Below are 16,516 nucleotides of genomic sequence, written 5' to 3' on the forward strand. Positions count from 1 at the left end.
TCATGTTTTTTTTTTTCAAGCTTGTTTATTCCTCATTGAGTCAGTTTTATTTCTTTTTTTCTTTTTTTTCATCAGATCACATCAACCCAAACCAAATTGTGTTTGATATGGCTTGTGAATAGCTTCTAATCATGTCGTTGACTTACTATTCTAAGCAGTGACAGCAGTGTGCACGTTAAAGCCACAACATCTCTCATTCAGCTCCTCTAAACTTCAAGGGATAGAATTGCATATTTAAATATTAGATTTTTGGACTTCCAGTGTTTTTGTTTCAGTCCCTTTGTCATTAATTTTGTCCTGGACTTTAGCGTTTATCTCCTTTTGTCACATTTGTCATTTGCACTTGACCTACTTACACACCGCTTGTTTCCTACCTCTCTCTCTCCTCTACTGCAGACCTCGCTAGACCACGCCCCCCTCCCCCCCCACGCCACACACACATTTCACTGATCACTGATGTGAAAATCCTGCCACACTCAGCTTCTCCTTTCCACGTTGGTCATGTGAATTTGCCGTGCTGATCAACAGAAAATTGCTTGTTTTGAAAGTGACATCTGTGTCACTGTGACATCTGTGTGAGCAGTGCTTCATACGTTGCTACACTATTTACAATGAAAAAAATATATTTTTCCCCCCACAAAAATTTGCTAATGTCCCGCAATTATTGAAAGTTCTCAAATTCTGGCGACAGACTTTGGCGTAAACTGATGGCAGATCTTGAACACTTGCTGATCAAGTCAATGAAAACGCATGAAAGACTCTGTGTAGGTCATTGTAATAATCACAATATGCATACACTATTTTCGTTGCGATTTGCTGGGGCGTTTGTAGTTCTTCAGTACTGGGGCGAATCAAAAAAGAAAAATTCCCTTTTGTTAATGTTATTAATATGGAAATATACAGACACCTTGTCTTTACCTGCACTAGAGAGTTATTATTACTTTACTATTATTATGCGTTTACTATATTCTTGTAATTATCGCAATAAATGCAAACACTATTTTCATTGCGACTTCCTGGCTCTTTCTAGCCTTTCATTAATTCTGGGGCACATCAAAAAAGCCACATGTTGTGACATTGTCTTTACCTGCAGTAGAGAGTCGTTCACAATTTGCACGTCCATTGAAGAGCTGCTTCATTGCTGACAAACAAAGTTTTGTTTCTACAACATTGCAAGTAAATATCATTCTCATCCAGCAGTCTTTTTGTTTTCTGTCTGACAAAGTATGCGTTACTTGTGCAACCGCTGCAAACTGTCCAAAGGAATCAGACTGAATCGCAAACAAACTCAATGCTTTTTGCGAACCCGTTTGTTATCTATATATGGTGATCTTGTCATCAGACAAGTATTTACATGTAGCATCAGCTCTTTTCTCACAGTTTCTGGATCTGTTTCATAAATGATTAAATCTCTCTAAACCCCTCCTTTCCGAGAGCATGCTCTGATTGGTCAGATGGCCCAGTTTTTTGTGATTGGTCTACCACGTACAGCGTGCGTCAAACTCGACACTCATTACTGTATTTGAATTTCAGCTCTGGAAGCTTCCTCAGCACTTGTATGTGTAATACGAAAAGTAACGATAGCGTTTTACCATATCAATTCAAGCCAAGTCCTCATCCTTTGGAAATCAAGTGCATGCAAAGTGGATTTGCTTTCGCAGCACAGAAAACGGTGTCTTCTCAACATGTCGAGAACATGAACCAAACTCTTCCGGGTCTCAGCTGCAACTACAGTGTTTGAGAGCGGGTTAAATTAGACGCCGTTCGCAGGCCATTGGAGACCATAGTCTGACATTATGCAATTTTGTAACAAACCCAAGTTGGCTTGTGCAAGAAGTAAGTCTGGAATTACTGACGACTCGTTTGGGCAGTTCAGAATCGGTTCTTTCTTTTGGGAGACAACTTAATTTATCCTGCACTTTGCACTTTTAGTCAGTTATCTGGGTCTAAAAATCAAGAACTGGGGTGCTTAATTTTCTTTGTCAGTGGGTTGTCTGAGCAAGACATCTGTCTGAATTGTCAGATTGGAAATAATGTGGGTGAGCAAAATCAAATTCACAACGACCAACAGTTTGAGCCTTTTTGAAAGCATTCATCTGACAGACGACACGGTCTTTTTAATCTTAACACAACAACTCACAAATAAACCTGTGAATCCTGCATAATAACAGGAGCATTGCTCACCACAGGACATTTTAAGACTTACTGTGATAGTCTTGCAATGTTTTGTTGAATATGATGATGTTCACAAGCACTGATGGCTATAGCTGTGCTGCTTTAAATGAGATTGAGATTTGAATTGCAATTCAGAGACCAAACCTCTTTGCTGACTGTTAGTCTATCAATTATTGGACTATTCTATCTCTTTAAAAGCACCACTGCTACGCATTAATTAACTGGCCTTTTGTTGGATGACTAGTCGGATTTGTTGGATGACAAATGGGATTGTTTAAAGTTGGCCATTGAGGTTTTTCCTTCTTGCACCAAATATCGCCACATGCGCAGAGGTCGCAAAATCCACTTCACTTCCTCCTTTCAACCCAAACATTTCTGGCAAGAATACACATTATCATAACAGAACTGAAACCACATGTCCTGTGTGTTTGTGTTCCAAGGAAAAGACTCATGAAGTGCACAGACATATTTGGTTAGAGGCTTATGGACTAACATTTCATTCATGTGGGGGAAAAAATAGTTTATTCAGTTGGTTTATTTATTCATTTGCCTTATACATTATGAGGACATGCTGATGTCCTTGTAATTCAAAAAATTCTTAAAGTTTTCTGTGATGGGGCTAGAAAATGTCATTAGCTCAGTATAAAAACTATTATGCATATGGAATGATAGGTGTATCAACATCTGTGTGTGGTATATGGTGGGTTACCATATTTTATATTTTGGGGATATATTTAAATATGTCAACCTTGCTCGCTCATTGTGACATCTAACCTATACCAATCCCACATGTTTCAAAGTAGCTGGAGAAATCTTTAATGCTAGGACAAGACACATGACAGTGATGCATTTACGCAATTGCGTACGAAAAGCATCATGTTTAAAATTGAAACACAATTTGGCTTACCATAGTGAATCAGGCTAAGACAAAAACACATTTTGGAAGTAGGATTGATGGTGTATTGACTCATTTAAATGTAGTTAATTTTGAATTAAAGAATTGACCTAGTGCACCTCTTAATATGATGCGTATTTGTCAGTCAAATTAAATGAGTAAAAAATGGGTAAGATTTATGCACTCAAAAAAATCATGGCTTTAACTATTTGAATCTATTTGATTATATTCAAATCATATCTTTACAAATCCATATTCAAATGGCTTAATCTGCACACATCTGTTCATTGTGAAAACAATTACATTTAATCAGTCAACGAGCATGAACATGGTTAAAATATGACTAGCTGTGGAACGAGCAGTATTGTTAAAATATGTGAGATGCAGAACAAACTGGATTTAATTGTGTATTTCAAACATGAAATTGTATATTCAATTAATTACGTACATCTTAAATGTAGGCATAATTATCCATTCCACAAAGTGTTACAGTAAGGTGTTGTTGTTGTTTTTTTTAGTTTTGCATGGAAAGACTGATATGAAAGCAGTGTTCTCATGTCTAAATTGAGATCTGCAGTACGAGAATAGTGAAACGATACAGTTAACTAACAGTGTATCATGAGTTGTCTCAGGGGAACCTTTTCCCAAAGTGAAGAGAAAGCTGACATCAGTCAATGGTTTGACAGAATTGCAGCTGTCTAGGCACTATATCGGTGTGTCTCTTCTACACAGCTTGTATCAAGTGCATACTTTTGAATTATTCAGAATTGTGAAATTATGTATTTTAACTGAAAGTATAGTCTCCCAATAACAGTCACTGTTGTGTTAACCGATATTACGGTTTATTGAAGTCATTTGTTTACTTGATGCATGGTACTAAACTGGCTCTAGTAGTGATAAAATAAGTTAATATACTGTACCAAGGAATGATGTTAGATGAGTATGTAATCTGTCATTGCTTCTTGAGCCAACCTCCTATGTTTTTCTCCCTCACAAAATGGTTTTCTTCACCTCTTAATATAGCTCTTATTTTATTTAACTACCTTAGTTAACAAGAACTAAGAATGACCAAAACTACTTGAGCATTTATTAATCTTAGTTGATTTTAATTTCAACATTTACTAATACGTTGTAAAAATCAAAGGTTGTATTTGTTAACATTAGTTAATGCACTGAGAACATGAACAAACAATGAAAAGCTGTATTTCTATTAACTGACATTAACAAAGATTAATAAATACTGTAACAAATGTATTGCTCATTGTTAGTTCATGTAGTTAATAAATTAACTAATGAACATTATTATAAAGTGTTACCAATAATATTGATAATAATAAGACTGATGGAAATCTATAATCTGAAAAAAAACCACAAGTTATGAGAAAATTTTTTGTTTCCTAATTACTGTAAAAGTCACCAGAGCATGTGTGACATTTGTTTTACTCATAATCTGTGAATTATGGAGTTATCTACAGTAAAGAAATTCAACCTGAACTCATGGCTAAACTGACTGTACAATTACATACAATCATTGCTAATCTCAGTCACTGAACATTTTACTTGAGGGTTTACGTTAACTGAATGTATTGAGAATCTCACCTGTAAATCAGATATTTTCCAACTTCACTGGAGTTTTTCTTTGTCTTTTTGTTATTATGCTTCTCCACACTACTAAAGTCAACTGAAGTGTGTTGTGACCTGGTACCTCCAGTAGGTGGCAACACACGACAGTTAATGTAATCGCACAGCATCAGTTTTTAAGATTGACAACCGCATTTACTTACAGGTGGGAGTCTTGAAATGTCCTGGTAACACAGAGATTCAAGACACTAATGTAAGTTGCTATGAACCTCTATGAACGTGCAACTAAACCACACATAAAAACCCACAACACAAGGCTGCTCTCTCACACTGCATGATGTGATGGACAACTAGTTGTACATCCCGGTTCCGTTCAGTGCACTTTGTCAGAGAATGAGGTTGAGTCCTGAAAATGTACAGGTTGAGATTGGTTATAGAATGCCATATATATTTTTTTTAATAAGAATGTCCTGTACTGTTGTAGGCCTCCTGCTGACCCTTCTCCAGTCGGGTCTGGAGTGCAGCGGCGTGCGGCCGACAGGAACGCTAGAAGATGAAGTCCAGTCTGAAACAGTGGCGGCGGCTCACCCTTGGCCTCATGCTGGTCTGGGTGCTGGTGTTCCTGGGGCTTCTCTCCTACTTCATGGAATCACGAGTGGACAACCCGCACTCCGCTGCCGCTCTCTCCTACACAGACACTCGCCGCCTGACCTCACTGCAGGGCAACCCCCGCACCATTATGACCACCCATTTAGGCCTGGCCACCTCCTCCACCCCCTCTGCCTCCAGCAACACCCAACAGGAGCAAAGCCAAGAGGAAAATCCCAGTGCCGATCCCCAACCTAGTCCGCTCAGCCAGGAAGCCTACCCTTATCCTGACCTTCAGAGCCTGGCGGCCTGGTCCGCATTCGGCACTCAGGATGTGGGCTCGAGATCGGCCGCCACGAGTCGCAACCGTGAGCGACAAGAGTACAACCAGGATTCAATTCAACAGGATGAAGATGAGGAGGAGGTGTTGGGAGGGGAAGAGGAAGATGAAGAAGAGGGAGACGAGGGCAGGAGGAGGACGACTAAACGGGTGACAAGGCGTGAGGACTCCGATCAGGACGAATACTACGTTCCCAGATCAAAATCTGTAGTGCACGGTCTGTGGAAAGGGAGTTTGTCCGTAGGCATGCTCAGTCCACGTCTGCAGAGGGCTGTGAAAGACTACCTGAATAATAATAAACATGGCGTGGCCTACAGGGGGCACCGGAAGGCACAACAGAACGGTCAACAGGTGCTGTGCGAGCTGAAGAAGAGGCCGAAGGTTCGAAGTTTGGATGGGGCCGAGAAGCCTTTCTCCAATTTAGGCTGGCAGAACATTGTACCTGCATTACCCTTAAGCCAGCTTTATGGGTCAGGATTCCAGACCTGCGCTGTGGTCACCTCTGCCGGAGCCATGCTCCACTCGGGACTCGGCAAGGAGATTGGTGAGTGACGAGATTTTTAACTTGGGTAAACCCCTCTAGAACGTCCTCAATCATTATTGCCATAGACATTACCTGCAAATAATACTCAGAATATATGTGAGTGGCTTATCGGTATGGATTTACAGTATTTATTTAAATCTCAACTTATAAGATAGTTTTTGAGTTTATTTTTTTATGCATGTTTACTCCTGATTTTGTGTGTGTGTGTGTGTGTTAAATACATTGAAACGCTTGCTTTTAGGATGCTATATAAAATGATTTATCATATTGCTGTACCATGTTGGTTACTGGCTATTATTATTATTATTTTTTTTTAAACAATTGATTGGATATTATGTATGCTTCATATTTTTTAAAATCCTTAAAAGGGTTTAATAAGTCTGCCAAATCTTACACTTAATGTGTTTTTCATACTGTAAATTATAATGTCGTATTGCCGAAATGAATACAGAATACTGTAGAAAATTCATGTCAGCCTTTTATCCGTTATCTTTCATAAAAATATAATTGGAATAATAACATACAGAGACACCCACACACACACACACACACACACACACATATATACACATTTTCAACACTGTATCTGTTTTTATTGATTATCTTTTCACCGATATCAATATATATATCTATTGATACTGATGCTTATATCTTGGAGAACACTGTATATAAAGACGATATAATCTCATACTAATTTAAATATAGTAAAAACACATGCATAACAATAGCTGAAAATACATTTATTTTACATTAAAATGAACTACAAATAAATCTGTAAAATAAACAGACTTATACTTTAATAGGATTACAGAATTAATTTATCAGTTACAGTATTTTTCACAGACAAATTAATTTGTTTACTTCCTTTATATTCATATTTATTACCAACAGTTACACCGAGTACACCTGCTTTTTTACAGTCCACAAATGCACAGTTCAGAAGATCTCACAGCTGGATTTGAATAATTCTGCAAGATTTGTGAAATTAAATATTTATTAGATATTCAAAGACTTGCTTAAATAATATAAATGTGTATTTGTTGAATGCTGATGTTAGAGGAGTAGGTATTATAGTTTGTGCCTTTCTATTACTAATAATATAAAAACAAATCCAATTTCATATACCTTATTTTTTTCACTCCACATATTAGTATATTTACTTTCTTTTGTTTAACAGTTCTATCGAATAACGTGTTAGCTCAGCGCTGTCAAAATAAAAGTACCGCTTCCGAAACATTGCCTAAACAGAAAAACTTATCGCCTGATGCTGATAATAAAAAAAAGCACTATAACAGCTGATATTTCTGTCGACCACTACTTTATCTTTTCCATCAAAGTTGCTTCAAAGCTAGAATACTTGTACTCATTCAGCCTTCACAGAAGAGTCTACTGAAGGGTGTATTATTTGTAGTTTTCAAGAAGGCTGAGAAGAAGGTTTGGGATTTGGAGCAGATTTGTTTTGGTTGGGTTTTAGGAACCGTTCTCTTTTCATTCTCACTGGTTTCTGTGGTGATGCCAGTTTCTCTGAAAGGGTCAGTGGGAGACTGATGCCCTTTACGGTTACATAATCACAAGTATCACAGGGCACACAAAGAGCCCAGATTCTTCCAGCTTTGGCACCTATGGTGGCAGAGTGGTAGTGGGCGCAGAGGAAGCCGTTTCCATGGTGATGTATTGTTTCTCAGGATAATGGTGACTGAACCGTCTCATGAAGACATTTGGTGATGCTAGTTCTTTAGATGAGACAAATCGTTTCAAAATTATTAAAAGTGGATGCTTTCTAACCATCTCTTCCATCATCACGATTCTAATAACATTTGTACTTGTACTCAAGGGCTTCCTCTCTCTTGCTTCATAGCTGCACTAAATATCACTAGATTTCCCCGTGGAGCAATGTCCTATCCTTCCATATTTATATATTATTGTTTTATTGCTATGATTATGATAGTAATAATATGCTAGTACATTTTGTGTATATTATTAGTTTATTGCCGTTATTAAGGGGCCAGGTTTCATTGGGAAATACTGTAGCTCCTGTTTATATTGTCCTGGATTTTTCTTCTTCTGGCTGGAGTTTAAGACAGTTCATTGAACTATTGAAAAGTTTTGATGTTACAGAAGTAGCTTATTTCTTCCGTATTGTGACTTACATTCAAGTGTACTGGATTAAAGGAGAACTCTGGTGCAAAATGAACCTGGGGTGTGATAACACATTGGTACCGAGTCGACTGTTCTCTGGGATTTGTTTTCATGATAATCGAGTGTAAAGAGTTTTATCTCTAAAAACTGCTTAGCTTATAACGCTAGTATATGGGGCATATAATAAGTAAAAAGAGATCGCTAGTCAATACCACTAACAAGGCTCAAAATGGCCCCACACTAACGCAGTAGCTTAATGAGGGTCTCTACATACAAACCGAAACACTGAGAACTTTGTAAGTGTACAGACAGTTTACTAATAATATACTTTATAAAGACAGTACCATCGCGCATACAGGCAGGAGCCATCTTTGGGAAACATCCTCGACCAGTCGAACCACATACGCGTGAGATTCCAAGTCACAGTTCAGCTCGTAGCACGGCGTTCGTGGTTCGACTGGTCGAGACTGTTTTCCAAAGATGGCTCCTGCCTGTATATGCGATGGTACTGTCTTTATAAAGTATATTATTAGTAAACTGTATGTTAGTGGTATTAACTAGTGATCTCTTTTTACTTATTGTATGCCCCATATACTAGCGTTATAAGCTGAACAGTTTTTAGAGATAAAACTCGTTACACTATTATCATGAAAACAAATCCCAGAGAACAGTCGACTCGGTACCAATGTGTTATTACACCCCAGGTTCATTTTGCGCCGGAGTTCTCCTTTAACGAAAAAGGGAAAAATGTATAATAATCCATTGGACTTGGTTCAATGGGTCAGTTGTTGGTTGGGTGGAGGCGGGTCTGAATTCAAGATTTCAGTCAATTGTAAGTAGACTGGATTTAAGCAGACTAAATGATTTGAGAAGTCTGGCATTCATCACTTGAGAAAGTCTGTCGTTTCAATGGATGATTGAGCTATGACATTTTGATAAATTATTGCACCAATTGCAAATATACAAATTGCAATATTCTCGGTTGATTCCAATGTCAGATTTTTTTGTAAGTGTGACCTGCTGATACCGAGTTTTGTCGATTCAGATTGTCTTTCAAATAACTATAATTGACTGCATATACAAACAAAAATATATTTTTATTTAATGCAAATTTTTTTTATTTTATAAAAATATAAGAACAATAAACAAATTTAAAAAAAACAGCACAAATAAATGCAATAGAATAAAGAGAGATATGAAATAAACATTGCTTTAAGTTTTTCGGGTGGGTATACAGTATATTTAGGTAAGACATGCTACAGAAATCAATGTAATCAAATGTAAAATAACACTGGATAGTCTTCACTGTAAAAATTAAATACAGATTTATGCTTATAAGTTACAAAAGTTATTCATTCGAGAGCAGCAAGTCATTTTCTGTCTTTTATTCATTTATAACATGACAGACAGCAGCAGGTTTATTAGGCTGATGTCACTTTACGAGTTTATATACGTATCCAATATACTGTTACACAACATGCATCTTTCTCAACTAATTAGGTTCCAAAACTAACTGTTTAACTGAATATTCGCCAAGACGGGCATTTTCACAATTTTGTTTAATTAGTAAAATTATGCGCAATACAAGCACTATTTAACCGGAGGGAATGAGACTAGTGAGTGAGAGGAGGCGGGTGTCGGAGAGAAGAAAGAGAACGCACAGCTGACATTTTTGCCTGTGCCGCTGACAACAAAACGGACAGGCTCGGATTCGGTAAGACGTGAAACTTACCGGCTGGTTACCGGTCCGATCATGTGGAAAATCCATACAAATGCATACAGACGACAATTTCAAACGACGTTTTCAAAACGATCCCCATTCACATGGATCTGTGAAAACGACTGAAAACACTTTTCATGCTAGGCCTGTAGTTGGCGATGTCGCTTTGTAAAGAAACACTACCTGCCTATAGACTGAACACGTAATGCACATGACGTCACCGTTTTCATAAATTCACATTTTTTTGTTTAAATGGAGCCCATAACTGTAAACCCGTTTGCGTTTTCAGGCCCCCAAAACGCTGTTGTCATGTAAATGAATGGCCAAAATTAATTTTCTGTTGTTGAAAACGGTGTTGTGTAATCAGCCCCTAAGTTAAAGTTTTGAAATTTGGTTTACTGATCGGGGTGAATTTTTGGTTTATTAAAATTAGATGCCATTTTAGTTAACTGGACAACAGTTAATGAACATGACAATTTTAATAAAAATTCATATAAATTTGCTGCTTCTATTACATTTTATCCAATCCTTGCCAAGGTCTTTCGTAGTTTTTTAAATCCACTAGCACTCAATCAGATGTGCCAAGACCAAACAAATTACTTCAGTGTTTATGCCACTGATGTATTTCATAAAACTGCTGAATGCAGCTGCTTTACAGATTGAATATCTATTGTATTATTTGTACTGTAGCAGTTTACACAATATCTGAGAGTATGGCTCTCATTGATTTTCCTTACATTTTCATTTAGACCAGTTTTGATCAGGTTATACTTCTCCACAGCCTCTTTAGCCTGTCTATTAAATTCAGCTTGTCTTGTCTAAACATTTCCCATAAGCTGTGCCATCCTAGTGTGCCCTCCAAATATACTCAAGGACGAGCCAGAGAGCCAGCAAATCCTCAGCACAGCCAAGAGCAGATCTGCCAGAGCCCCCGATAAGTCTGTCTCCCGCTCATGTAATCTAAATCTTATTTTCCTGAACATTCATCTATGCGTTAAAAGAAATTATAATATATATATCATTGGTGTTTAACAATTTCCTCATAACGTTTTGTATGAGAAATGATGGTCTGCTAACACTGTAGTTTGAATTTATCACTAGGTTGTTTCCAGTTATCAGCAGAGATATTTCCTCTTTGGTCAACATTACCACCGTTATCATTCAAGATGCTGTTCAATCTCTCTGCGGTTTTCTTTTTTTTTCAGCTCTAAATGCATCTACCATCCTAGTCTCAGACAAAACGCCTACAAGGCACCCACAGTCCGTTTGCTAAATGTCTGATGCATATTTTTCACCAAAATGGAAAGTGCATTTTCTTGCAAAATCTAATCAGATTAGCTTTATTTACGCAATATCCTTAAGTAAGAGCATATACAGGGTTGTTTATCAATAGTTGTGGGTAAATTCACGAAGCACTTTTGAAAAATAAAAACAAAACCTTACTGGATTTGCCAAAGCTTTGTCAGGGTAGCGTCATCAACTAATATTCAGAGTTTGTTTGTGGCACGATTACGTGAATTTTGGCACACATCACAATTTTGGTAGAACCAGGAAGCGATTGATTAGCCTATTGTAATCAACCAAAGAGGAGATTTAAGGGCTCCCTGCAGTTTTCCGCTGGAAGTCGGCATGAAATAGACGTTAGGGCTGTGCAATTAATCGAATTTTGATTTCAATTTTGATTTTGGCTCACAACGATCTCCAAAATAGTACAATCGAGTAAAAACGATTATTTTGTCATGTTATTTTGTCTTGTGTTCTGAATGACTCGCGCCACATCCGCCCCTCCAAAAGCCATAAACACTCTCAGCCTATACAGTCATAAACTGCAAGCACAATAAACTTCACAATAACAATTGGCTAATTTAATATAGACTGGAGTGAGCCATAGACGTCTCTCGTGCTGTCGCGATCTCTTTCTGCTCGATCACTGTAGCGCCTCAGTTCAAGAGAACATCAGCGAGCGCACGCACGTGACCTGATCATCTGTTCCGCTTTACAGCACGAAACAAATCGAGAGTGAATACAGGGAGCGACTTTAAAACGTGCCTGCTTGTCCGGGAAAAGGGGATTTTAAGTTTCAAGTGAAAGAGAGTTTTACTTGCCCGACCGATCGAAACGCGAGATGATTTTGATCTTGTACAGTCAGTGTAACGTTGCCACTATTTTTTTTTTGTTGACATGTTGATAGTTTTTTAGATAATTTGAAATGGTTATATATTTTTCTATTTTTAAATGGGCAGAAATTGTGATTACATAATCTATACACATTATCCATTATTTTCTTCTTGCATTTTCTCTACAACTGTTGGCAGATGCTGGCGCACCATTTTTTGGGGTAGATTGTGGAATCTATAATTTCATGCATTAGCCAGTTAAAACAAAATGCTGTAGCCATGATTGCAACCTTGTTCTGACTTCAGTGAAGCTGCCACCAAGAAGACCAAATTATAATAATGCCTCAATATACTTTTAAGCTTTTTTAGTATCCTGCTACATTGCGTTTCCTTTGAGTATGGAGTATTTGAATAGAATATCAAACTGACTTTTAGTGTTCAAAACCATGTTCTTCTTATGCCACCTAGTGGTAGTTCAGTGTCTTTCCACAACACACATGGTGAAGGGAATGTGTGATGATGTGGGGATTTTTTAATTCCAAAGGCCAAGGGAACTTTATCAGGATGCATAGTATCCTGGATCCATGAAATAACTGGCCTTTAAAAATAAAAATCTGCCTGCCTCTATGGGAATTTAACATAGGGGTGTCCTGACTTATGCAAGCTGTATTTTAAGGAATAACATTTATTTACGATACAATGTTCATTCACAACGAAAATTGTTGTCCTTAAAGGTTGGAGGTTTTTAGGGTTTTTAGTCAACTTTAGCATTGGTGTGTGTATATATATATATATATATATATATACAATGTGACAGACTACTGTTGAAATTTCTCAGCATTTCACATTCATACGTGGGCTCCTTTTTTATCCTGATGTGACATTCTCTCAGGAGATTGATGTCCCTGTCAAAGTAGTGGGGACATGCTCAATGTCAGGCTCAAATTTACTGCTTTGAAAATATTGCTAGTTGATGAAGACCAATAAACTGCATGTCAGCTGAACTGAGAGATGGATGAGGAGGTGAAGGGTTTCCTTCATAGGATCAGTCATTGTCACGTCACATCCGGTTGATAAGACTATTCATCATTCACTCTATTTTTTCTCTCTGTCTGCATTGGATTTATATGTATGAATGTGTGTTTTGTGTGAACGTTATATTGCAGGAAACTGTTCATCCACTAGAGAGCGTTGTTGTTTTAGACTACATCATTGGCTCTGCAACGGCTTTTGTATTCAGAAAATTATCCACAACAATGTTGTATAATGGTTAAAGGACATTACACTTTTATCGTTGCTTTAAATATGGACTTAGAATATATCTTTAAGTATGAATTTGACACCATCCTAAAATTAAATTAAATAATTTAGCTATTACATTAAATGTATTATGCAATCAATTTGTATGATGATTTTTTCCCCCTTAATTTTCATTTAAGATTAAATAATTTAGGTTTTTTTAATTGAAATGTGGTGTTATTATCAGATATGAATATAATAATTATGTGTGTTTTTGCTGTTGTATTAAACTATTCTATAAAATAGTTTAATAACTATTCTCTCTCTCTCTCTCTCTCTCTCTCTCTCTCTCTCTCTCTCTCTCTCTCTCTCTCTCTCTCTCTCTCTCTCTCTCTCTCTCTCTCTCTCTCTCTCTCTCTCTCTCTCTCTCTCTCTCTCTCTCTCGCGTACATGCATACAATGCCAACAGTGACAGCACCTCTTAAGGAAGCTTAATTCCTGTCCTATGGGGTTTCAGAGCCTATACTGTGTGTGTGCGCGTGCGTGTTTGTATAAAGGGTGAGAATGTCCAATGCATATTGTGTTGTTACTCTAGGTCACGTTGAGTAACAACACAATATAAATAGGAAGCATCATTGTGCATATTTAACTAAAAACACTGCTGCTGCTTCAACACTATGCACATATTGAATATAATCTGCTACAGACAGATACCTTAAAGGAACACTCCACTGTTTTTTTGAAATAGGGGTTAATCACCATCTCCCTTACAATTAGATAGATTGGCAAATGCATTTTTGTCTGTGCATTGTCTTAGTATGGCAGCGCCGCCTCTATGAAGTTGATTACTTCTTGTGGCCTGCTTACTCACAACGAGTACAAATAGCAATGCAGATTAAGACTAGGCGATTTCCTAGGCAGATATTGACTTGGGTGTTACGGAATTATGTATTCCTTGTTATTGTTATTTCTGTGTTTCTTGTTTGTTATTTCTGTTTGCACTAAGCAGGATCTTCCGATCAGCTGTGGGATGGCTCCACACCTTTAATTGGCGTGGGTTTAAGACTCCAGCTTCCGCCCTTTGAAGTTGAGCTGTTGCGATTCCGGGCCCGTCGCACTTCTCCTGTCTCCTCTCCAGCCGTCAGACCATTATTGTATCGGAATTAGATTGTTTTTTGTTTATTTCTCAGTGATGGTGTCTTGTAGGGTTGACCTGCCCTTTTCTTTGACAGTACGTTCGTTCTGTTTTGTTAGTGTACTTAGGGTAATTTGCTGGACTTTGATTGGATACTTTGAGGGAAGTTAGTTTGATATTTTGTTTATTATCTGTTTTGTTTGTTATTTTGGGCTTGGGTCTTCCTGAAGATTAGAGACCTACTGGTTTGTTACTCTGGAATAACTCACATTTTACATCTGTTTATTTTCTTTATCTTAATAAAACGTTTATCGTTTTTCATGAATTTTGGGCTCATTGTTTCTTTCGGTCTGACGACTGGGCGTGGGAGTCATGTTTTTTTTACGATTTAACCTAGATGGATCGTAATATTGGGACTATATTGGGGAAAGCACAGGCGAAGCACTGCTACTTGGGCGCAGAGATATCACGCAACACCTGAAATAAAAAGCTTGCCACAAAAAAATCGGCAAAAGTAATGATTATGCATTAAACATTTGAATTGTTTATTAATAAACTAGTGTTTTCTATGTCATTGTCGGCTGCAAAGATGAAGTTGACGATGCAGACTTGCCATCTTCGCAGTAGTGAACGCGCCTATAGAGAGAAATGCACACTTCATACGAATTAGTTTTTAATTGTTTTGTTTAAAAGTAGACATTTCAAGCTTTCTGTAGATATATTTCTCAGGTAGATATATTTCTCAATAATATTCAAAGATCGCTGTGTAGCCATTATTCGATTATTATTTAAAAATCTCACCGCTCCACCCCATGCACGCACACATGCATGTATAGGCTACACACCAGAGCATGTGAGCAAAGCGGTGTGATGCTTAAATACAAGTTAAACTTAAACATGCGTTTCATATTTATGTTTAAATAATGTTTTTTAAATTTCATCTATGTTGATTTTATGAAAAGGGAACCGCATGAGATGAGTAAGATAGGATCATAAGATGCCCAATATATCGGAAAATATTTGGAATGGGTCAGAAGTTTTGTTTTGTAGAAAGCCTTTCTTTAAAATGAATTTCGTTTTGTATAATTTGTATCTTCATTTTAATCAATGTTTCATCAACAAATTGCCTGGATTAATAAATAAGAAGCAAATATAGTTGACTATATAATCAGGACACGGAGGCGTCGGGGCGTGAACTGGAGCGCGTGTCATAAATGAACCGAAACTCGGCGTATAAGCTCAAGTAGACCTTCTCACAGACCTGAGAAGTATATCTATAGAAAGCTTGACATGTCTACTTTTAAACAAAACGATTAAAAACTAAAATAAATTGGCTACTCTCTGCTTATCTAGGCTAATTCGTATGAAGTGTGCATTTCTCTTTATAGGCACGTTCACTACTGCGAAGATGGCGAGTCTGTATCTTCAACTTTATCTTTGTAGCCGACACTGACATAGAAAACACTAGTTTGTTAATAAACAATTCAAATGTTTCATGCATAATCATTACTTTTGCCGGTTCTTTGTGGCAAGCTTTATTTCAGATGTTGCGTGATATCTCTGCGCCCAAGTAGCAGTGTTTCGCCTGTGCTTCCCCCCAATATAGTCCCAAGTCAATATCTGCTTAGGAAATTACCTAGTCTTAATCTGCATTGCTATTTGTACTCATTGTGAATAAGCAGGCCACAAGAAGTAATTGTTTATTTGTTTTTGTTTTTTGATCACTTTTACTCACGACATGCTATCTGGGAACAAAGGATTCCATTCATTATGCTAAGTTAGCAGCGGCGCTGTCAGACTAAGACAATGCATGCACTGAAACCAAAAAGTTTAAAACCTGCACCATTTTGGGAACAAGGGTTGCCTTCATCCTTTGTGTCATACAGCCTGTACAGCAAAGGAGTGTGATGACACTTTCAATAAAGAAATAGAATATATTGAGAATGTTCTTACTAACCGCACAGGAATTGAGCTTCCTTAAGAGGTACTGCCACTGTTGAAGTAAATTTCAGCAGATTATTGAAAATTGTGCCCAGGTACTTT

At 37.4% G+C, this 16,516-nt stretch overlaps 1 protein-coding gene across 3 annotated transcripts in view; it reads left to right on the forward strand.

The window, feature by feature from the left end:
• The window catches only part of st6gal2a (ST6 beta-galactosamide alpha-2,6-sialyltranferase 2a), an 88,582-nt gene that overhangs the window by 36,227 nt on the left and 35,839 nt on the right, over positions 1 to 16,516 (forward strand). For all 3 annotated transcript variants that reach the window (XM_077215281.1, XM_077215283.1, XM_077215282.1), the window contains exon 2: positions 5,136 to 6,123. In XM_077215281.1, the coding sequence (XP_077071396.1) occupies positions 5,205 to 6,123 (919 nt within the window). In that variant the 5' untranslated portion in view covers positions 5,136 to 5,204. The remainder of the gene's footprint in view (positions 1 to 5,135; positions 6,124 to 16,516) is intronic.

Source organism: Siphateles boraxobius, unplaced genomic scaffold (genome assembly GCF_051911475.1).
Source record: "Siphateles boraxobius isolate OS27281-9 unplaced genomic scaffold, OSU_SipBor_1 7, whole genome shotgun sequence".
Lineage (NCBI taxonomy): Eukaryota > Metazoa > Chordata > Actinopteri > Cypriniformes > Leuciscidae > Siphateles > Siphateles boraxobius.